Genomic DNA, 25,207 nt, shown 5'->3' on the forward strand with positions numbered 1-25,207 from the left:
TCTACCAAAAAATTGAGCTATAGAAGGTTTTCAAGAAATCTCACCAAGTCATTTCCACTGGCGATGGCCAAGGACAGGGGGGAGTGCCCACTCCACAGATTGTTGACCTTGGCACTGTGGGCCAGAAGTAAAGAAATGGTATCCTTGGCAAACTGCATAATCAAGAAACATTTATTACTGTAACAACAATGAGAACTAATAAACAGTCTTGCATGTATCATGACTAGTTACTCATTACTCCACTCAGAGACATTCCCCAGTATCCAGTGCAATGTTTCCCAGCTCTGTCCTCAGAGACCCCTAACAGTGCATATGTTTCACATCTCTTAGTTCAGGCCTAGCCAACCTGTGGCTCTCCAGCTGTTGTGAAACTGCAAATCCCAGCATGCCCGGCCACAGTTTTAGCATTCCCTAATAGTAGAACTGTGGCAGGGCCTGCTGGGACTTGTAGTTTCACAACAGTTGGAGAGCCACAGGTTGGCGAGGCCTATCCTAGTTGGTGCATAGGTGTATTCATTACAGGCAGACACATTTTAAAAGATCCACGGGTGGAGCTAATTATTTCTCTTGTGATACTGAGGAGATCTGTAAAACATGCACTGTTAGGGATACCAGAGGACTAGAGCTAGGAAAACACTGTCTCTGGCAAGCACCCACCCATGCATGAGATGAGGCAATAAGCCAATGAAAAGTAAAGAGATTAGCATTATACCTCATCACTAGGGACATATTTATACAAGTGGACTGTACCTTAATTACATGTCCTCAAACATAAAAACAGCTTCATTTATTGGCTTCATTTGGTAGTTACTTACTGTATACTGCCATATTCTTAGGAAAATATGTCTCACATATTCCAACCAAACAGTATGTCCATAAATCACATGTAGGCAAATCCTTCCTAGCACCAGTATTTGTAGACTTCTGCTTATATGTAATGCTGATCCGATAGGGTGTGAGGCTCATTGTAAGATTACCTTGTAGTTATCCTGCCTCTCACATGCCACGTGTAACGGAGTGCGGCCTCCCTCTTCTGGTACACGAGGACTTTTGTCAAAGTAGTCATGCAGAGGCAGCCCTGAGTCATGGCCACCTTTCATAGAAAACCCAAGAACGGAGCTGGGCATCTCCAGCTGTGGGAACATATTACACAAGGTCTATACATGTAGACACTTTGCTTTATGCTGACGTGCATATAGTCTATTAACATACAAATGGAGTAAACTGTACAAAAGGGGGTATTATTAACAATTGTGCCTTCTAGCCTCTCTTATTCCATCTATCCCGCATCTCTCTCCGTCTCTTTCTCTGCATGTCTTTCCCCCTCTATCCCTGTGTCTCTCTCTTTCTGGGGCACTGAATGCACCAAGATCATGTGACAGTGTGTGATCTGTCCAGTGGTGATAGAAGCATGCAGGCCGTTATGGTGGGTAGCAGGGATTAGGTTAATGATGCTGTACATGCAGCATCTTCCATAATATTATCACTTTTTTCAGCCTGTCCAGTAAGGATTAATGTTCGGCAGCAAAATCTATCTACAGTATACCTACTGTATAAACAGTGTATCTATCAGTAAAGAACAAGCACTCTCCAAATACATATAGGAAAACATCCAATATACAGTAGTTAGACTGCCTTGAGAAAACGCACTGTGACTGAAATGTCGGAATCAACGGGATGCTTTTCACATGTACTTCAACACTGCAGGTTCTTTTCTGATTTCTACAATAGAGTAAACCCTTTTCTCCCTACTATGCCCCCCGCCTGTGTATCCGAAACTGGTGAGCAGCAATCTCTTTTTTATTGTATATATATTCAGCATGGAAAAGACAGGGGCAAGTAATTAGATTTCAGATTACAGATGTGTTTATGAACGTAGCCTGGTCTCTCACCTGTCAGACATGTAATGAAAATGTGCGTTAGTGGAAAGGGATTTAACTCCTGCCGCGTGCATGCATTTGAATGAAAGGAGACAGAAACTAGTATGGTGAGAAACCTTAGCGGATAGCGTGACATGGGGAATAGCCTCCATTAGGGTTCATTTATAGCAATCAATATGGAGCAGGATTCAAAATTAGGAGGCCTGACACTGGGAAGAAGAATCAAATACTGTCTGAGGTTACACATAATGTACTACAGTACCTGGCCGCTATCTGCTGACATACAGCATACAGTGTGCTTATCTTACACTGTGCTCAATGATGGAGACCAACCGTGGCCGCCTGAGATCTTCTAAGAATGAAAACAATAAATCTCCACGGAACAGCTGAGCTGTGTGCTCCTAGTTTTATGTGACAGACGTGCCTCTATGCTGTATGCTATATTTATCTCTTGCACACTAATTAGACATCCCCATGAGGATAACGCCAGCTGATATACTGTACCCTGTCCTGATCATACACGTAGTCTTCATCCTCAGCGCTAGCATTTGGATCTGAGGCAGCATGCAGCAGAATCTCTGTGATCCGGATCCCGTCAGACAGCGGCAGTGCTGCTGCTATGTGTAGAGGGGTTAGGGAACCATACTGTGAAATACAATACACTGTCACATTATCAGTGAGCGCAACAAACCTGCGGCTGATACATCTACTCAACTAAATCATATTTGCAGTAATAACATCAACTAATAATGAATCAGTACAGTGATGAGATCGTTATTGATTAAAAGCCTGGACAAAATCATGAAACCATGTGATCTAGTTCTATATGAATTAATCACAGACATTATCTATAGTGGGACAGGGTAAGCCCAGTGACTAATGAACAGTAGAACTCATTTTTCTGCCAACTGTGACATCTATTGATCAAGACTCTGCTGAGCTGACAGCAAAGCCTATAGAGGTTAACTGAAATAGGAGATTGCAAACCGTCCTTACAGGTGATTGTATTAAACAGTTTAATAATATAATAATATCCAACATAAGTAATAGGTTTCTAATAATTGAATTCAGTAGCTCAGACATGAAATGATAAAGTCTAAAACGTTAAATTTATATATATATATTAGTGGTGGAAATAGCAAGCGGTGGGCCCAGGTGCGACAAAATGCTGTGCCCCCCCCCACCCCCCAATCCCATCCAAGTCCACCCCCTCACCCCTGGAGAGGATCTGGTGAGGGGGTCCTGCTCAGGGCCAGAGAAATGGATACCTAGCAACAGTGCCGTAACTAGACATTTTAGCACTGTGTGCAAGAAATGGCATTGGAGCCCCACCCCTGCATGCAAAATAGGGGCAGTGCGCGCCGTATGCGCGCGCAAAAATACATAGGGGCGTGGCTTCATGGGGAAGGGGTGTGGCCACAAAATAATACCAATTCATAAAACGGTGCACAGTAGTATCCATTATTCAAATTACGCCGCACAGTAGCACCACTACACCAGGTAGAGACCCTTTTACACCTTACGGCGGACAGATTCCCCTTTTTACACCTTACGGCAGACAGCGTCCCCTTTTTACACATTACAGCAGACAGCGTCCCCTTTTTACACATTAAGGCAGACAGCGTCCCCCTATTTACACATAACGGCAGACAGCGTGCACTTTTTACATATAACTGCAGACAGCGTGCCCTTGCTACACATAGCGGCAGACAGCGTGCCCTTGTTACACATAGCGGCAGACAGCGTGCACTTTTTACACATAACGGCAGACAGCGTACCCTTTTTACTAGAGATGAGCGGATTCGGTTTTACTCGGATTTACTCGGTTCTCAAAACGGCATCTGATTGGCTATCCAAAACACGTGACATCCGTGAGCCAATAAGATGCCGTTTTGAGAACCGAGTAAATCCGAGTAAAACCGAATCAGCTCATCTCTACTTTTTACACATAACGGTAGACAGCATGCCCTTTTTAAACATAGCAGCAGACAGCGTGCACTTTTTACACATAACTGCAGACAGCGTCCCCTTTTTACACATTACGGCAGACAGCGTCCCCTTTTTACACATTAAGGCAGACAGCGTCCCCCTTTTACACATAACGGCAGACAGCGTGCACTTTTTTCCACCTCCCTCCCCCTCCTTCCCCCCGTGTCCGCTGCGCTCCTCTCCTCTCCGGGCGTCTGTGTGCTGCGGGCAGCGGTTGTCCGCAGCACACAGAGGCATGTAATGAGTTAGTTTGACTTATTACATGCTTTGGGCCCCTGGACAGTGGCAGGCCCCAGTGCAACGCACTAGTTGCACTGGCGGTAGTTCCGCCTCTGGCCCCTCTAGCTATATAAGCTCACCTCCAGGCAGTTTACTGCAAGATCTGCAGTGAGAGGAGACAATAAAATGAAAACTACTAGAAACTCAGCTGCTGGGGTAGAACGCCTACCTTGGTGCTCCCTAAATGGTATGCTGCGCTCAGTGGCCATGCCATCACCGTCCCATGTGGCCCTCTAGAAACTGAACATGTATTGACATGTGGTAGTACGGCATCAATAGGATTATTTTAACTGCTTTGAGAATGGTGTAAAATAAATATCCAACAATGCATATGCAACTGCACCCTCTTCCAGAACAATGAAGATGTTAGTTTCCTTTCTGGCCATAATGCGCCCTGCCCGATTTTTAAAGGGCAAAATGCACCCTTCCCTTTCTGCTGCGCCCTGCTAAAACAGCCTGCCGTGCCTCCACCGCGTGCATAGATGCCATGCACACAGCATCTATTCACTGGACAGAAGGAGCTTGGGGGAAGCCCAGCACCTTTGTAGGTGCTGGGCATGCTGCCATCACTGATGCGGACTACTCTGGCACAGCCCCATAAGTGATGTGTAAGGGCACGCCTGCCCCCAATTGCGACGCCAGTGGGGCCACCCCCTTCCCCGGCCGGGCACGCCCCAATTTTGTGCCCCCCTGCACCCTGACGGCCCAGAATCCTGGAGGGATTATAATTTATTGTTTAATCTCATGTAGTGTCTTGGTTGTTTTGTCTTGTTAGCTGCTGCCATCTTGTAGACAGCTGCCATGCCAACATTATACACAATATGAATTTTTTAGGGATTTTTGTTATAGTGGTTTGTTAGTTTTTTTTTTAAATGCCTTACTGAATTTAGATCTTGTAGTGCCAAGCACATATGTTTTATGTGTGGAAAGGGGAGGCCTGAAATGATTTATCTATGTATGTATTATTTACATAGTGGCCATAAAAAGTATTAACTACTTTTGCCATTTTGACATGTCATTTTCATAAATTATGTCATTAGTACAGTATGCATTTATTCACAAATTCTCACCTCTGATGAGATGTTCTGTAATATGAAAGAAAGGAATAATAATTATTTTCACATCTGGCCACTGCTATTCCTCTTTGCACTATTCTTTTTTCATGTAGTTCTAAAATAGGGAGCATGGATGCAATCGATTTACACATTTTCCAGGTTCTCAATTTAATTGAGGTTTGGGCTTTTGGCTGAGCGGGATGCGGTCAACATCCCGCTGGACGTGATCCCGGCGGTCGAAATACAGACGCTGGAATCCCGACCGCCACAATCCCGACTGCCACAATCCCGACATATTCTCCCTCCGTGGGTGTCCACGACACCCATAAAGGGAGAATATAACAGTGTGCCGAGCGTAGCGAGGCACTGTGCCCGAAGCGTGGCGAGCGAAGCGAGCCCGCAAGGGGCTGCATTCCGCTCGCCACCCCTGTCGGGTTTGTGTGGTTGGGATTCCGGCGTCGGTATTTCGACCGCCGGGATCCTGTCCAGCGGGATTACGTACTGATCCCGGCTGAGCCACTCCTGAACGTTAATGTTTATTTCTGTCTGTCTCTCCATTGTACGTAGCTTTCCCTGTATGTATTGGGTTTTAGTACTGCATGAATATACATTTCCTAAACTTTTTTTTGCCTGTAATCTGTAGTCCATTGTCTGTAATCTGTACTGCATTGTGATGTCACTGGCCCATTGCTCCTGTAGTTGTATAAATTCACCTCCAGGCAGTTTACTGCCATAACAGCAGAGAGAGGAGACAGCTACTGCGGTGGAGCGTCTTGGTGCTCCCTAAATTTGAACATGGCACAACCGCGAGCTTTGAACCTGCCACCACCGTGCAGTTTGTACCTGCCACCACCGCACCACGTGGACCTGGCACCATCGTGCAGTTTGAACCTGCCACCACCATGCAGTTTAAACTTGCCACCCCCACGCAGTTTGAACTTACCACCACTCAGTTTGAACTTACCACCACCACGCAGTTTGAACTTACCACCACTTAGTTTGAACTTACCACCACTCAGTTTGAATTTACCACCACCACGCAGTTTGAAGCTACCACCATGCAAACTGAACCTGCCACCACCACGCAGTTTGAACCTGCCACCTCCGCACCAAGTCGTCCTGCCACCACCCAACCGGGTGGTCCTGCCACCACCACACCGGGTTGTCCTGCCACCAGAGCACAGGGTTGTCCTGCCACCACCACACCGGGTGATCCTGCCACCAGTGTACAGCCGCATGGACCTGCCCCCACCACCTACATACAAGAAGTAAGACGATGATAGCTCACGGGGATATTTAAGAAACATATTTATCTCATAAATGCTGTAAAATGTGATAGAGATGTTTTCTGGCAAAAAAAGATAAATATTTCTTCTCCAGATTACATACCCTCCGACATGTTGAAGGGTATGTAACCTGAAGAAGAAATATTTATCTTTTTTTTCTTAAACAAACTTACAGTGCCTCCATCTCCACAATTTTCAGCTTTATGAGATAATTGTTTATGAAATATCCCAACAGTCTCCTGCATTCAATAAAATCAAATAAAAATAAAAGCAATTCAATCATAACACTCAGTTGTCTTTTTTATTGATAGCAAACTGTCAGGATATTGAAAAAAAAGTTGTGAATACAAGGGCCCTCTTTATATACTAGGACTTAGCGTTATGGTAATTAGGTCTTTTGTAAACATCTAGATTTTGGCTTTGAGTCTTAAGGTGCGTACACACTATTGAACGGCCGATATATCGCAGGTCCATCGGCCAGTGTGTACGAGCGATATGTCTGTGAACGCCGTTGTTCACAGACATATTGCGTCGGCCCTGCAGCACAACTGACGGCCAATATAACTAACGATAAATTGGCACATCATGCTGTGTGCCGGCGGTGACTAACAGCTGAACTGGGCGGGTAAATGTAAACGCTCCACCCAGTTCGTGCCATCAGTCCCGACGGATAGGGCAGTGTGTATGCTCAACACACTGCTTGGTCCGTCTGTAGATATATATCGTCTGTAGATATATCTGCAGATCAATTGATCTGCAGATATATCAACCAGTGTGTTCCCAGCATTAAGGTTATAACAGGCATGTCCAAACTGCGGCCCTCCAGCTGTTGTGAAACTACATATCCCAGCATGCCCTGACACAGTTTTGTTGTCAGAGAATGCTAAAGCTATGTCAGGGCATGCTGGGATGTGTAGTTTTTCAACAGCTGGAGGGCCGCAGTTTGGACATGCCTGGGTTATAATATTGGGGGGAAAAGGGAAACACAAGAGTGGAAATACAAAGTGTTACACAGGTGAAAGGTGTTAAGAAAAAAAGAAAAGAAAAAGGAGTAGTATTAATAAAAGTTTAAAAAATATATATTAAGAGTGTTAAAAAAAAGTGCTAAATTAAATGTAAGCGACCACTTTATTGATTTTTAAGTGTCAATGTTGTGGCCCAACTCTATTTAACCCTTGTAAAACTACAGCTACAAATTAAAAATAGTCAAATACTTGAAACAGGGGACAGGCGCAGCAGCAGGGATGCAGAGCAGGGAGAGCGCCTCTCTAGCATGGCGCCTTCCTGCTTTGCATACCTTTGCTGACGGATAGCGCCGGGCCTGGTTATATCCTAAAAGCTACCATTCATTGGGAGATTGTATCACATAATATAAACTATTTAGTGGTATATCAGCAAAAAGGCTGCCATGTTATAAATGAAAAAAAAAACAAAAACAAAAAAACAACGTCTACATTTTTGCTGTTTCTACAACCCCTACTGCTATCAGCCTCAGTGATGCAATCCACAGTAGATTAGTAATGTAAAACTCTGAGCTGTGCACATTACCCTGACACGATCAGGCAGGATCATTAGGAAGTTCCAGTGAAAAACAATAAGCATCGGAGGACCCTTCTACTTTTGGGAGGCCTTGGACAAGAAGCCCTTAGAAGACATTATGTCCATGACAAGAGGAGTACTCCAACACTGGCCCATGGCCCCTCTCAGTGGCGGAACTAGCGAGCGGTGGGCCCAAGTGCGACAAAATGCTGTGCCCCCCCCTCATCTCATCCAAGTGCACCCCCTCACCCCTGGAGAGGATCTGGTGAGGGGGTCCTGCTCAGGGCCAGAGAAATGGATACCTAGCAACAGTGCCGTAACTCAACATTTTAGCACTGTGTGCAAGAAACAGCATTGGAGCTCCACCCCTGCATGCAAAACAGGGGCAGTGCGTGCCGTAGGCGCGCGAAAAAATACATAGGGGCGTGGCTTCATGGGGAAGGGGTGTGGCCACAAAATAATACCAATTCATAAAACGGTGCACAGTAGTCTCCATTATTCAAATTACGCCGCACAGTAGCACCACTACACCAGGTAGAGACCCTTTTACACCTTACGGCGGACAGATTCCCCTTTTAACACCTTACGGCAGACAGCGTCCCCTTTTTACACATTACGGCAGACAGCGTCCCCTTTTTACACATTAAGGCAGACAGCGTCCCCCTATTTACACATAACAGCAGACAGCGTGCACTTTTTACACATAACTGCAGACAGCGTGCCCTTGCTATACATAGCGGCAGACAGCGTGCCCTTGTTACACATAGCAGCAGACAGCGTGCACTTTTTACACATAACGGCAGACAGCGTCCCCTTTTTACTAGAGATGAGCGGATTCGGTTTGACTCGGATTTACTCGGTTCTCAAAACGGCATCTGATTGGCTATCCAAAACACGTGACATCCGTGAGCCAATAAGATGCCGTTTTGAGAACCGAGTAAATCCGAGTAAAACCGAATCCGCTCATCTCTACTTTTTACACATAATGGTAGACAGCATGCCCTTTTCACACATAGCGGCAGACAGCGTGCACTTTTTACACATAACTGCAGACAGCGTCCCCTTTTTACACATTATGGCAGACAGCGTCCCCTTTTTACACATTAAGGCAGACAGCGTCCCCCTTTTACACATAACGGCAAACAGCGTGCACTTTTTACACATAACTGCAGACAGCGTCCCCTTTTTACAATTGCGGCAGGCAGATTCCCCCTTTTTACACATTACGGCAGACAGTCCCCCTTTTTGCACATGAAGAAAGAAGAAAGAAAGAAAGAAAGAAAGAAAGAAAGAAAGAATTATAACTTACTCTCTCCGCTGGCTTAGGCTCCTCGGTGCAGCATCTCCAGAGACCCCGGGCAGGAGAGAAGGAGTAGGAGGGAGGTGGAGGAGGGAGCCGCAGCAGTGCTGTGTTATTGGTGGAGGCGCTGCTGCTGCTGTCCCAGTCCTTCAGCATAGGCTGTTCTCCACCGCTGTGAATGCTGGGATGCGCTTCACAGTGGCGGAAGACAGCCTATAGTAAAGCAGAGGGACAGCAGCAGCGCCTCCACCAGTAATAAAGCGCTGCCGCGGCTCTCTCCTCCCCCTCCCTCCCCCTCCTTCCCCCCGTGTCCGCTGCGCTCCTCTCCTCTCCTCTCCGGGCGGCTGTGTGCTGTGGGCAGCGGTTGCCCGCAGCACACAGGCATGTAATGAGTTAGTTTGACTCATTACATGCTTTGGGCCCCTGGACAGTGGCGGGCCCCAGTGCAACGCACTGGTTGCACTGACGGTAGTTCCGCCTCTGATATATATATATATATATCCATTGTAGAAGAGCCGCACTTACATGTCGTTAATAATCACAGTTGCTGGGGTGCAAAATCCAGGAACAGGTCCTATCAGAACAAAGTTCCACGATACATGTGCACAAATAAGGATGCACTAGCCAGACTCCTCCAGGTTGCAACCTGGTAATCTGGTCTTGACAAAGGCTCTGCTGTGAGCCGAAACGTTGACCTTCTGTTTGTGAGTATGTGCTGTCTGGATTAAAATCTATCAATTTCACCCTGGAGAAGTCTGGTGAGTGCATCCTTATTTGTGCATATATATATATATATATATATATATATATATATACACACATACATACACACATATTATATATAATGAAAATAGGATTTTAATACCTACCGGTAAATCCTTTTCTCCTAGTCCGTAGAGGATGCTGGGGACTCCAAAAGGACCATAGGGTATAGACGGGATCCGCAGGAACATGGGCACACTAAAAGACTTTGACTGGGTGTGAACTGGCTCCTCCCTCTATGCCCCTCCTCCAGACCTCAGTTATAGGAACTGTGCCCAGGGGAGACGGACATTTCGAGGAAAGGATTTTTGTTAAACTAAGGCAAAAAACATACCAGCCCACACCACAAACACACCGTACAACTGGATTAGCAAGAATACCAGATAACAGTATGAACTAACAACAGCAACAAGCTGAACACAACTGATACACAACCTTTGTGCAACCGAAAACAACAAGTATCAATACAAACTGCAAGAAACAGTCCACGCTGGGATGGGCGCCCAGCATCCTCTACGGACTAGGAGAAAAGGATTTACCGGTAGGTATTAAAATCCTATTTTTTCTTACGTCCTAGAGGATGCTGGGGACTCCAAAAGGACCATGGGGTCTATACCAAAGCTCCAGACCGGGCGGGAGAGTGCGGACGACTCTGCAGCACCGATTGAGCAAACATGAGGTCCTCCTCAGCCAGGGTATCAAACTTATAGAACTTAGCAAAAGTGTTTGAACCCGACCACGTAGCTGCTCGGCAAAGTTGAAGTGCCGAGACCCCTCGGGCAGCCGCCCAAGACAAGCCCACCTTCCTGGTAGAATGGGCCTATAATGACTTCGGCAACGGCAACCCAGCTGAAGAATGAGCGTGCTGAATCGTATTACAAATCCAGCGTGCAATGGTCTGCTTGGAAGCAGGATTTCCAATCTTATTGGAGGCATACAGGACAAACAGTGTTTCCGTTTTCCTAACAAGAGCCGTTCTGGCGACATAAATTTTCAAAGCTCTTACGACATCAAGAGATTTTGGGACTGCCACAGCCTCCGTAGCCACAGGTACCACAATAAATTGATTTATGTGAAACGAAGAAACCACCTTCGGCAGAAATTGTTGACGAGTCCTCAATTCCTCTCTATCCACATGAAAAATCAAATACGGGCTCTTGTGAGACAAAGTCGCCAATTCTGACACTCGTCTGGCAGAGGCCAAAGCCAAAAGCATGACCACTTTCCAAGTGAGAAACTTTAACTCAACCTTTCGCAAAGGTTCAAACCAGTGAGACATAAGAAACTGTAACAACACTTCAAGATCCCACGGTGCCACGGGTGGCACAAACGGAGGATGGATATGCAACACCCCCTTCACGAAAGTCTGAACCTCAGGAAGGACGGCCAATTCTTTTTGAAAGAAAATAGATAAAGACGAAATTTGCACTTTGATGGAACCCAATTTCAGGCCTGCATCCACGCCTGCTGCAAAAAATGGAGGAACCGACCCAAATGAAACTCCTCCACAGGAGCCGCTTTGGTTTCACACCACGACACATATTTTCTCCAAATACGGTGATAATGTTTTGCCGTGACTTAAGGAGAGTGGGGATGACCTCCCCGGGAATACCTTTACGAGCTAGGATTTGGCGTTCAACCTCCACGCCGTCAAACGCAGCCGCGGTAAGTCCGGAAACACGCATGGCCCCTGCAGCAACAGGTCCTCTCTTAGAGGAAGCGGCCAAGGATCTCGTGAAGATCCGGATACCAGGCCCTCCGTGGCCAATCTGGAACATCGAGTATTGCCTGAACCCTTGTTCGTCTTAAAATCTTTAACACTCTTGGAATGAGAGGAAGAGGAGGGAACAAATACACCGACTGAAACACCCACGGAGTTACCAGGGTGTCCACTGCACTGGCTTGGGGGTCCCTTGACCTGGAACAATACCTCAGAAGCTTCTTGTTGAGGCGAGATGCCATCATGTCTATTTGAGGAATTCCCCAACTCCTTGTCACTTCTGCAAATACCTCTTGATGAAGAGCCCACTCTCCTGGAAGGAGATCGTGTCTGCTGAGGAAGTCTGCTTCCCAGTTGTCCACGCCCGGAAGGAAGACTGCTGACAGTGCGCTCACGTGCTGTTCCGCCCAGCGGAGAACTCTTGTGGCCTCCTCCATTACCGCCCTGCTCCTTGTTCCGCCTTGGCGGTTTATGTACGCCACCGCTGTTATACTGTCCGACTGGATCAGGACAGGGAGACCCTGAAGAAGGTTCTTCGCTTGCAGGAGACCGTTGTAAATGGCTCTTAACTCGAGAACATTTATGTGGAGACAAGATTCCTGGCTTGACCATTTTCCCTGGAAATTTCTTCCTTGTGTGACAGCACAGAAAAAGGTTGGTTTGGTGCCGCACAGGACTAAAAACAATCTCTTTATAAAGGGCTTTTATCAAATTTGTCCCTTGTAACCAACAGTGCATATGCATAAGAGATGCCTGTAATCGGTATCCAAGGAATTATTGTTGTTGGTGGTGCACCCAGAGTCAAGAGTACGTGTCAGTATTTAAAAGAGAAAAGAGAGACTCTGTGTTGGGGCACGCTTAAAAATAAAACTTAACTTTTAATTAGAATATGATAAGATTATGGTACACCGACAAACACACATATAATATTTTGGGAGAAGGTCATAAAGAATTTTTAACCTCTCTCCACTAATATCTTTTGAATCTGAAGACAGATTCTATATTATTAATAATAAGAAAAAAAGATATAAATAGGAGTAACAGTTCTCCAATTTATATCGGTATCTAGGAGACAGTGACACCTTTGATGAAAATATCAGAAATTCAATTTCAACATAACAGAGAAAATTCCAACATATGGCACAAAGGCATTTGATATAACAGTTTAGACTAAGAATTTTGGTCCATTAACCAATGCCTATTGTGATGATGTATCCTGGTATCCTGGTAGAGATTAGGTTGCTATTGCTAAGTTTCTGGTCAACATGTACAGTGAAAGAAGAAACTCTAAGTGAGTCTAGGATCAGACAGATTGAGAAAGGAATAAAGATGTGAAACCGGCAAGGGTCAAAGGTTGCTCCAACACTTCTTCTTTTCACATGACGACAAAGGTATTTATTACTGCACCTAAGATTCCCTAGCGGTCTCCCATCTAGGTACTATTCAGGCTCCTCACTGCTTAGCTTCCAAGATCAGGTGAGATTGGGCGTAACCAGTGAGATATGGCAGTAATATCACATAGGTTGTGAATGAGAGGGTGTATGGTTATTGGCACATACCAAAAGGAGTACTTCTGCTGTCCATTATTGTGCACAGTCTCTCTGTTACTTTCCTAATGCAGAGAAATTATATGACTGGCATCTGGATGAGAGAGTACTGAAAAAGCAAGATACAGGAAACAACTAGGTTCAGGGCCCGCCTTCTACTGTCCACTGTCATATAGAGATATAGCGGACAGTGGATGAGGGGGGCGGGTTACCTGGGCCTATTGAAAATTAGTGTGGAATTACACAGGTATCTTAAAGTTTCCTAATAGACAATCAAATTAAAAATTTTGCTATTGGCAATGCCTCTAGGGTACAGCAGTAAGGAACAAAAATTCGCTATTGGAGATATCCCATAGTCATATGTGATCCAAAAAAGAGTTTTTTTAAACAAAGTGTTATGGTTTGTAGAAATAAATTAACCATCTATATAACAATAATAGAATACAATATAAGAATAAGACTAAAGAGCATTCACTAAAAATGTTGAATATTTAGATAGAAGAAAAAATAGCAGATTACTGGATATTAGATAATTAGATAACCAAAAATTAGGTCAATTATACGATACCAGGAGGTAGGTTGGCTGAACCGTGCACTGTTCAGCACCACTAAATACAGACGGCCGTTTCACCAGAAGGTGGCTTGTTCACTGTGTGAGGTGGTAGTGGAAGACTGTCTATTTAAGGCCAATAAGGGGGAGTGGTTTCATTGTAGGGACCAATCATAGAGGGGAAAGGGTGAATCATATGCAGTTCATGAGGTATTTAGTACCTCACTTCTGGTTTCAAAAAATGGAAGTGGTGTCCGAGGGCGTCATATTATAAGTCTTTGTATAGCTATAGGGGCTTTGACTTGCGCTGAAATAAGTGTAGGTGGAGACAGCACCCCAGCCTCGGAGACTTGCATCTGTGGTCAGCAGAACCCAGTCCTGGATTCCGAAGGTGAGATTCTAGAAGGTGAGAACCTTGCAGCCACCACAGGAGAGAAATCCTGGTCCTAGAAGATAGACTTATTTTCCGGTGCATGTGCAGGTGAGACCCGGACCATTTGTTCAGCAGATCCCACTGAAAAACCCGGGCATGAAACCTGCCAAACGGAATGGCTTTGTAAGCCGCAACCATCTTCCCTAGCACACGAGTGCATTGATGAATTGACACTCTTGGCGGTCTCAAAAGCTCCTTGACCATGGTCTGTATTTCCCTAGCTTTGTCCGCCGGAAGAAATACTCTCTGTAGTTCCGTGTCTAGGATCATGCCCAAGAAGGGCAGCCGAGTTGTGAGGATCAACTGAGACTTTGGCAAATTTAGAATCCAACCGTGATTTCGCAGGACCGACAGGGAGAGTTCCACATTTCTGAGCAACTTTTCCTTTGATCTCGCCTTTATCAGGAGATCGTCCAAGTATGGGATAATTGTGACCCCCTGCATGCGAAGGAGTACCATCATTTCCGCCATTACCTTGGTAAACACCCTCGGGGCCGTGGAAAGCCCAAATGGCAACGTCTGAAATTGGTAATGACAATCCTGCACCGCAAATCTTAGGAAGGCCTGATGAGGAGGATGTATCGGGACGTGTAAGTAGGCATCCTTTATGTCGACTGACGCCATAAAATCCCCCCCTTCTAGGCTGGAGATCACAGCTCGAAGAGATTCCATCTTGAACTTGAAAGTTTTCAAGTATGGATTGAGGGATTTTAGGTTCAGAATCGGTCTGACCGAGCCGTCCGGCTTCGGCACGACAAAGAGGCTCAAATAGAACCCTTCCCCCCGTTGGGACGGGGGAACCGGTGCAATGACCCTCTGTTGACACAGCTTTTGTATTGCAGCATTTACTACTTCCCTTTCTGGAAGAGAAACTGGCAAGGCCGACTTGAAAAAGCAGCGGGGGGGGGGGTGTATCTCCTGAAACTCCAGCTTCTACCCTTGGGAGACTATGTCTAAAACCCAAGGATCCAGGGCCGATTGAACCCAGACCTGACTGAAGAATCGGAGACGGCCCCCCACCTGCACAGACTCCCGCAGGGGAGCTCCAGTGTCATGCGTTGGACTTGGTAGAGGCGGGGGAGGACTTTTGGTCCTGGGTGCCAGGCACGGCAGGTGACCTCTTTCCCCTTCCTCTACCCTTTGAAGCGAGGAAGGACGAGCCCTTTCCTTTTTTGTATTTATTAGGCCGAAAGGACTGCATCTGATAATGGGGCGCCTTTTTCTGTTGTGTGGGAACATAAGGAAGAAAAGATGACTTACCTGCAGTAGCGGTAGACACCAGGTCAGCAAGGCCTTCACCAAACAAGACACTACCTTTAAAAGGAAGAGCTTCCATAGCTTTCTTGGAGTCGGCATCAGCATTCCATTGATGAATCCACAGCGCCCTCCTGGCCGAGACCGCCATGGCATTGGCTCTTGATCCCAAGAGGCCAATATCCCTCGCCGCATCCTTTAGGTAATCTGCAGCGTCCTTGATATAACCAAGAGTCAAAAGAATGTTATCCTTATCAAGGGTATCCATATCAGAAGCTAAATTATCAGCCCACTTAGCAATAGCACTACTCACCCATGCCGACACCACAGCAGGTCTGAGTAAGGCACCAGTAGTAACGAAAATGGCCATCAATGCCGTCTCCTGCTTGCGATCCGCTGGATCCTTGAGGGCAGCCGTGTCAAGAGACGGAAGCACCACCTTTTTGGACAATCGGGATAGAGCCTTGTCCACATTGGGAGACGACTCCCATTTCTCCCTGTCGTCAGAGGGGAAAGGATATGCCATAAAATTCTCTTGGGAATCTGCCACCTTTTGTCAGGCGACTCCCAAGCCTTTTCACAAAGAGCGTTCAGTTCATGAGAGGGGGGAAACCCTCTCATCTGGAACAGGGGCCTCTTCAGAAATGTGCAAAACATCTTTAATAGCCACAATCATGTACTGTATACTCTTAACTACCTTTGGATGTAAAGTAGCCTCATTGAAATCGACACTGGAATCAGAGTCTGTGTCGGTATCTGTATCTGCCATCTGGGTAAATGAACGTTTTTGTGACCCCGAGGGGGTCTGTACCCGAGACAGAGCGTCCTCCATGGATTTCCTCCATGCTTGTGTCTGAGAATCAGATTTATCTAGCCTCTTAGACAATAATACCACATTTGCATTCACTGTACTCAACATATTCGCCCAATCAGCAGTCGGCTGTGCCGACAGAGTCATTCCCAAACCTTTATCTGCGCCCCCAGTAACTTCCTCCGGGGAGGAACACTCAGCCTCAGACATGTCGACACGCAGTGCCGACACACCCACACTCACACGGGCCACAAACAAAGGGGAGCCTGTAGAGAGAACACAGAGGGAGTATGCCAGCTCACACCCCAGCGCCCATATACTACAAAACAGATAATATATGTTGTTTGTGCTGTAAAATAAACACATATAAAGCACCAAATTGCCTGTGCCCCCCCCCCCCCCCCCCGTTTTGCACCCTTGTTACTTGTAAGGAGCTTGGAGGTCCGGGCCAGCGTCTCTGCAGTGGCTGTGGAGAGAGAAAATGGCGCTGGTGAGCTGTGCGGCTATGTAGTCCCGCTCAAATTTTAATTTATTATACTGGCGGGGGTATTGTATACGGTGCCCGGGCACCGAATATGCCTTCTGCCAGTTAAATTGACCCTCAGTAACTGCTGCCCAGGGCGCTCCCCCCCAGCGCCCTGCACCCTGTGAGTGCCGTTGGTGATGTGTGTGGGAGCATGGAGCGCAGCGCTACCGCTGCGCTGTACCGTTACTGAAGTCTTCTGCCGTCTGATGTCTTCTGTTCTTCTAATACTCACCCGGCTTCTTTCTTCTGGCTTCTGTGAGGGGGGTGACGGCGTTTGCTCCGGGAATAAGCAGCTAGGCGCACCAAGTGATCGAACCCTCTGGAGCTAATGGTGTCCAGTAGCCTAAGAAGCAGAGCCTTTAACTAAGAAGAAGTAGGTCTGACTTCTCTCCCCTCAGTCCCACGATGCAGGGAGCCTGAAGCCAGCAGGTCTCCCTGAAAATAAAAAAGCCTAACATAAGTCTTTTCCAGAGAAACTCAGTAGAGCTCCCCTAGTGTGTGTCCAGTCACTCCTGGGCACAGAATCTAACTGAGGTCTGGAGGAGGAGCATAGAGGGAGGAGCCAGTTCACACCCAGTCAAAGTCTTTTAGTGTGCCCATGTTCCTGCGGATCCCGTCTATACCCCATGGTCCTTTTTGGAGTCCCCAGCATCCTCTAGGACGTAAGAGAAAATAATAATAATTTCTATATTTACTGTATATACTCGAGTATAAGCCGACTTTTTCAGCACATTTTTCTATGCTGAAAAAGCCCCCCTTGGCTTATACTCGAGTTAGCACCCCGCAGCTCCATGGCTGCAGCAGACGCCGTGGGCTGTGTGGGCGTCCGCTGCAGCCGGCTCCAGGGACAGACACTAGAGGTCATTAATGACCTCTAGTGTCTGTGCGGCACTGCTATGGGAGAGACGTCATGACGTTTCTCCCATAGAGAGGAGCGGGCGGCCAGAAGGACGAAGCAGCAGCAGCAGAAGAAGAAGAAGAAGCGGTCGGGAAGCAGGAGCGGGGCAGTGGTAAGTATTGTTTTTATTATTGTGTGTGTGTGTGTGTGTGTGTGTGTGTGTGTTTGTAAGCGGCAACATGGGGCAAAGAAAGAGGGGGCACAACTACTGGGAGCAAAGAAAGAGGTAGCACAACTACTGGGGCAAAGAAAGAGGGGGCACAACTACTGGGGGCAAAGAAAGAGGGGGCACATCTACTGGGGGCAAAGAAACGGGGTACAACTACTGGGGGCAAATCAACAGGGGGGCATGTTTTTATCTGGCACTGTGGGGGGATATCTGTCACTGGGGGTATATGTGGCACTGGGGGCACAGTCCTAGCAACAAGCATTACCCCCTGGCAACAAGCATAACACCTACCGCATGAAACCCCTGGCAACGAGCATGACACCCTGAGCTTGAAAACCCCTGGCATCGTGCATTTCCCACCCTAGGCTTATACTCGAGTCAATAATTTTTCCCATTTTTTTGTGGTAAAATTAGTTGCCTTGGCTTATATTCGGGTCGACTTATACTCGAGTATATACGATATATATATATACATACACAAGAATGGTACCAAATTGCGCTCGGGATATATAAGCAGCACCTCTAGAAGAATCCCCCGTCAGCAAGGATTCAAAAATATTACATACACACCAAATCTGAGGGCGCTAATGACTTATTAATCTATTACAGACAGTCACAATAATTTAAAAAATGTATTCATAAAACACAATGTTATCTCCATTTCATAGTGTCAAATAACATTATCACCATACAGGATGGATATTCAATCTGACATCTATAGATTTCAATATACACCAATTAGGTTTGATCAGATGCAGAACCCAATTCCAATATACACCAATTAGGTTTAATCAGATGTAGAACACGACGCGTTTCGTCCCTTAGGACTTCCTCAGGGGTATTAGATCAAAATATGTCTGAGGCTAATAACTCCAGACGAAATCCATATTTATAAGATCAAGATAAGCCTACACCAATATTGGACCAATCGGACTCATAGACTGAAACCGAAGTGACAATTCCTTTGACTATTATTTATTAAAATAGTCAAAAAGAATGGAGTAGGTCTATAAATTTATATCAGACCCATGTACTGTGTGTTTTTACGCAACACTGGATTGATAAAAATTTGTTGGCCTCAAATCATGTAGTTTGAGTGCTTCAATGCTGCCACCTCTGAAGCACTCAAACTACATGATTTGAGGCCAACAAATTTTTATCAATCCAGTGTTGCGTAAAAACACACAGTACATGGGTCTGATATAAATTTATAGACCTACTCCATTCTTTTTGACTATTTTAATAAATAATAGTCAAAGGAATTGTCACTTCGGTTTCAGTCTATGAGTCCGATTGGTCCAATATTGGTGTAGGCTTATCTTGATCTTATAAATATGGATTTCGTCTGGAGTTATTAGCCTCAGACATATTTTGATCTAATACCCCTGAGGAAGTCCTAAGGGACGAAACGCGTCGGGTTCTACATCTGATTAAACCTAATTGGTGTATATTGGAATTGGGTTCTGCATTTGATCAAACCTAATTGGTGTATATTGAAATCTATAGATGTCAGATTGAATATCCATCCTGTATGGTGATAATGTTATTTGACACTATGAAATGGAGATAACATTGTGTTTTATGAATACATTTTTTAAATTATTGTGACTGTCTGTAATAGATTAATAAGTCATTAGCGCCCTCAGATTTGGTGTGTGTATATATATATATATATATATATATATATATATATATATAGTGACAGGATCACTGGAATAGTTGCAGAAGGCAGGTATATTTGCCCCAGGTCTCTTACCTATGGTTTTAACCCTTCACTGTTAACGCTGGGTCTGCGAAACCCGGCCATTCTGATTGTTGTTCTATCTGGCCAAATTTCAGAGAAGAGATAAACTTTTCAGTACCTTTGTATTGTGAGGTTTACTCAGAGCCGGTCCTAACCAATATGATGCCCTAGGCGAGATTTTGGCTGGTACCCCCTAGCACCGCCCCTAGCTCTACCTCTGACCCTGCGCCCCTTTCCCAGCACTATCACCCCTCACCCATAGCAGTCCTCATTTTGGTGTTCTTACCACCTATATTTTAAATAGGAACAGTGCGCACATTCGGCGCACAGCCCAAAAAGGGGTGTGTTCTTGCTGGGAAGGTGCATTGCAATAGTATCCCCAATTCAAATTACGCCACACAGTAGTGCAATTCTATTCTATTCACATTTTCTCATGCGATAGTGTCCCTAATTTACGTTATTTATATATTCTTTATTTTGGTTTTTCAAAAGAAATGAATATGTTACAAATAATTAAATATCGTACGAACACATAGATCAGCAGAACAACATATGACAGTACGTTGGTATAACATCAACAATACACAAAGAAGACGAAAAAGTAATATATATAATTGATCCGTCAAGGAAGTAGCTAAGTTTTCATTATATATCAGAGGATCAGCAATAACATGTTCAGTGTGTATAGAAAACAAAAAAGAACATTGAAATCACAACTTATATTAATAAGAAGAAGACAAGACAAAGGGTAGAGGGAGAGAGAGGGTAGAGTCAGAGGGGGGGGGATGAGTGAGCTAACCAATCGCATCTAATTACAAGTGTGAAGTCTATTCAGTGAAGTGGTCTACAGAGGTAATCGGTGTCATGATGAGTCTAGTGGGATCTGGTCTTTGTAGGTGGAGGTCGATTTAAAATCCAGCCAAGAGGACCACGTAGCAACATAATCAGAGTGTTTTTCCAGTACTGAATGAAAAATATCCTCCATGGCTCTATAAAATTCTATCCTCTGGAACCATTCCCAGATCCCGGTGGGGTTCGGAGACTTCCAGTGAACAGGCACTACAGCTCTCGCTGCGTTATTAAGATGTTTGAGAAGGGAGTGTTTGTATTTTGCTAGTGGTATTGCAGTATGGGAGAGAAGCCAGAAGTCAAGCTCAGTAGGAGCCTAAAACCCTAAGATTTCAGAGGAAATTTGTATAACCCTGTCCCAAAAGGCAGCAATCAGAGGGCAGTCCCACCATATGTGAATGAGGGTGCCTCGTTCTCTACCACACCTCCAACACAGGGGGGACACCGAAGGAAAGAACTTATGCAAAAGGGAGGGACATCGATACCACCTAGTAAGCAGTTTATATTGTGTTTCCATCACCTCGAAACTTGTAGAGCAACGCGACATAGTCTCACAATGTTTTTTCCAATTAATATGTATCCCTCGAGGTATAAGGTCAGTGTCCCCCCATGTTGTACAAAAAGTGGGAACTCCCGTGAAATGACCATGCAATAATATCTTATATATACCCGATATACCCGATATAACATGGGTGGGTTCGGAAGATTTGGAACACATTGCTTCAAAAGGTGTGATGTCCCCTGTTAGTGCAGCAGCTGTCCTTTGTGACAAAATAGTGACGGGTCTGGAGACAGAACCAAAAGTCAGTCGCAGGAATATCAGTGCCCTCCCTGAGTTCATTTAAAGATTTAACCTTTCCCCCTGAGAGCAAATGTGATATCCTAGTCAAGCCCGCCACCTTCCATCTGGCGGCCGCGCCTCCTCCAAGACCCGGCACAAACAATGGGTTGTTAAGAAATGGCAGAAGCAGAGAATTTGATGAAGAAAGACCTAATTTATAACGTAGAACTCTCCAGAGAGCCAAAGTGGGTCCAACCGTCAAATGTGAGGAGCGGACAATGATCCTAAGCCAAGGTACTGCCTGCAAATATAGACCCGAGGACCGTCTCTCCAAGTCTACCCACTGTTTGGAACTGGCGTCAGGTCGTGACCAGTCTAGGATCCTATTCAAAATCGTAGCCTGATAATATGCCGATATCATGGGTAACTGTTGGCCCCCGTGGGCTCTCCCATAAAATAAGTAGCAATGTTTAAACCTGGGTTTCCTGCCACCCCAAACAAATCGGCTACTTGCCTTATGTGTGTCTACCAGAAACTGACGGGGGAGCTTCAAGGGGATAGTCTGAAAAAGATATAGCAATCTTGGTAGTATATTCATTTTCACAATACTCATACGGCCTAACCAGGAAAATTTCTGCTTGAGCCACTGCGTCATTTCCCCCGGCAGCTTCCGCATTAAAGGGAGATTATTTAAACTGACTGTAGTAGATAGAGAGGAGGGGATTAAAATGCCTAAGTATTTAATATGAGTGGGATGACATGTGAAGGGAAACGCAGCCCTCAGGGACGAGACTAATTCAGTAGAGAGGGAGACATTAAGAACCGTCGATTTAAAATTAGATAATGCCCCAAAACGTGAAAATTCTTTCATAAGATTGGGTAATGAAACAGCAGGGTTTGTAACGACCGCCAGGAGGTCATCTGCAAATAACGCAAGCTTATGTTCATTTTCACCCACTTTCAATCCAGAGATATCAGGGCTCTGTCTAATGGCTCTAGCCAGAGCCTCCATGCAGACAACAAATATTAATGGTGACAATGGGCATCCCTGTTTGGTCCCATTAGAGATGGTTATTGGGTCAGAAAGTAGTCAGTTTATCCGAACCTGCGCCAAGGGAACACGATACAGCGCAAGGATTTTTTGTAAGAACACCTCACCCAGGCCCAGTCGTCGCAGTATCTCTTCCATAAGACCCAGTCTATGCGGTCTAAGTCTTTCTCAGCGTCTATGGAAAGAAGCATCATGGGAGTCTTAACTGATCTTGCATGGGCTATCAGGTCAGTCACCCTTATGGTGTTGTCTCTTGCTTCCCTACCCTGAACAAAACCAACCTGGTCAGGATGAATCATCTCTGGTAGTAATAAACTCAGGCTGTTCGCTATGAGCTTGGCATATAATTTAACATCTACGATAAGGAGGGAGATTGGCCTGTAACTGGACGGCAATGATGGATCATTGCCATCTTTAGGTATGACAGTGATGTGTGCCCCTAAGGACTGATTCGAGAAAGGGGCCTGTGGAGAGACTGAGTTGCAAGCACGGAGCAAAAGAGGGAGAAGTTTATCTTGAAACATTTTGTAATAAGATATGGGGAAGCCATCGGGGCCCAGACTTTTACCAGATGGGGAGGACTTCAGGGCGGTCATGAGTTCACTATCTGTAAAGGGGTCTTCAAAGGCTGATGTCACATCTGCGGAGAGTGACGGGAATTTAATCTCTTCTAGGAAGTCCTCTTCTGCCTTTTCATGAACTGACTGCTCACAATGGGAGCGCAGCGATGTCAAATTATAGAGATCCGTGTAATATGTATGAAAGATCTCAGCCATCTTATTATCAGAGGCATGAGGCACACCACAGGAATCCTTAATCTCCTTAAGATAAATCAGGGATCTTTGAGCTCGCAGGGCACGGGCAAGAAGCTTTCCAGGTTTATTACCCCACCTATGAAATTTATGTCGGCAGCAGCGAAACGCCCTGCGGGTGCCCTCATTCAGCAAACTATTCAGGGAGGATCGTGCCTCTTGTAGCTCCGCTAACACATCAGAAGTTAGCGTAGATTTATGTGTGAGTTCTAGTTGTTTAATTTTAGCAAGTAGGGCATCACTGCGTCCAGTTTTTTGTTTTTTTGAGGCGGGAACCCAGTTGGATGCATTTACCTCGAATTACGCATTTATGGGCTTCCCACACCGTCACTGGGGAGACCTCGTCAGTCAAATTAAGAGCAATGTAATCCTCAATAGTGTTTTCTATTTGGGTCCGACAGTCTGTGTCTCGGAGAAATTGCTCATTAAAGCGCCATCGCCATTGGCGCGGGGGAGGGTGGTGTAAAGATAGGATAAGAGTAATGGGGGCATGGTCAGAGCCAACTATTTGACCTATTGTGGCATCTACAAGAAAATATAGATATTTGTGGTCCACACAGAGATAATCTATACGGGTATAGCAATTATGTGGGTAAGAGTAAAACGTGTAGTCTCTGTTAGGTTCCTGGTGCTCAGAACAAGGGAGATGTTGCGTAGTGAGTCCTGAGCACCAGAACGTGACGCTGAAATAAGGTGTGGTGTGGAAATAGCCCCTAGCACCCTACCTTCGTTGTTTCACCCGTGTGGTCCGTTCACGCCTGAGTGACTATGGTTTCTTGGGCCCACGGCAGCCGCGTTTGAAGGGCGGATTAGGTCTGCCCAACTCCGATGCCCCCAGGTCTTAGATTGAGACAAGGCGTGAACCGAGACAGGATAATAACAAGGGGACCTCTAGCTAAAACAAACAGAAGGCTAGGGGCTACTAACAACCCTAAACCTAAATATATGTGCCGCACGCCGCCAAAGGAAAAGAACAACAAAGGAAATGCTGTCCACTCGCCGACACAATACCGTTGTGTACCGGCGGTGACAGCACAAGCAGAACCCTCTGCAAAACACCAGAAACAAATTATAACCAAAGAATACTGAGACACATATTATACAGGTTGTGGCCTCTTGAAGAATTTTTGTATATATAAGTGGCGTGTTAAATCCGGAGAGCGCTAAAGTAAAATATATTACCTGTGTAAAAATTGTGAAAATTCTGTGAAGTAGGTGAAACTTAATTTATATTATCACTGAGCTGATTTCTGGATCTTATTGCGCACCCTATAACCTCTTAAAACTATATTTCCCAGGTGCAATCAACAGACAGGTGAGGCTGAACACATGGGAACAAGCTGCAATTACACAGACTCACCACTGGCAGCAAACAAGAATATTCTTAAACCAGAGCAACGGGAAAACCTGGCCTGCAAGACAACTATAAACATAAAATAGGAATGAACCACTACCTGTGGTTCATAACAGTACCCTTTCATTAAGGGTGAACTCCGAACACCCCATGACACCCACGGGGAACATGAACAGAAGTATAACAAAATACATAACCAAAAATGCAAAACAGGAATGAGCCACAGCCGTGGCTCATAACATTACCCCCCCTTGAGGAGGGGTCAAAGGACCCCAAAATTCCGACTTTCCAAAACAAGGGATACAAAAAAAAACCTGACACACTGGTCTAACAGAAACAAGCTGTGACAACACCTTGTAACGGTGCCCCCCCCCCCCCCCCCCTTGACGGTGGCCACTGGACACAAAACAAGGAAACAAGAAAAAAAATCTTTTTTTTTTGTTTTTTTGTTAACAAGGCAAGAGTCAATAATCATTTCTTTTTCTTCTTCTTCTTCTTTTTACAAAGTTCTTGAGGTCTGACCAAGGTAATTCCCCAAACATTGTCTGAACTGATGGTACCTCCCAGCAAGGCTGGGTTCAAATCAGAGATTGGTTTCTTAACCTTGGGAGCTGAACT

At 45.5% G+C, this 25,207-nt stretch overlaps 1 protein-coding gene and 1 pseudogene across 11 annotated transcripts in view; both read right to left on the reverse strand.

Annotated features, from left to right (window-relative positions):
* The window catches only part of ANKMY1 (ankyrin repeat and MYND domain containing 1), a 301,516-nt gene that overhangs the window by 140,136 nt on the left and 136,173 nt on the right, over window positions 1–25,207 (reverse strand). For all 11 annotated transcript variants that reach the window (XM_063915687.1, XM_063915678.1, XM_063915679.1 and 8 more), the window contains 3 exons: window positions 2,385–2,525; window positions 978–1,133; window positions 45–152 (listed from right to left, as the gene is read on the reverse strand). In XM_063915687.1, coding sequence (XP_063771757.1) covers window positions 45–152; window positions 978–1,133; window positions 2,385–2,525 — 405 coding nt within the window. The remainder of the gene's footprint in view (window positions 1–44; window positions 153–977; window positions 1,134–2,384; window positions 2,526–25,207) is intronic.
* Window positions 13,206–13,324, reverse strand: LOC134912325 (5S ribosomal RNA; annotated as a pseudogene).

The sequence above is a fragment of the Pseudophryne corroboree genome, chromosome 4, assembly GCF_028390025.1.
Source record: "Pseudophryne corroboree isolate aPseCor3 chromosome 4, aPseCor3.hap2, whole genome shotgun sequence".
Classification (NCBI taxonomy): domain Eukaryota; kingdom Metazoa; phylum Chordata; class Amphibia; order Anura; family Myobatrachidae; genus Pseudophryne; species Pseudophryne corroboree.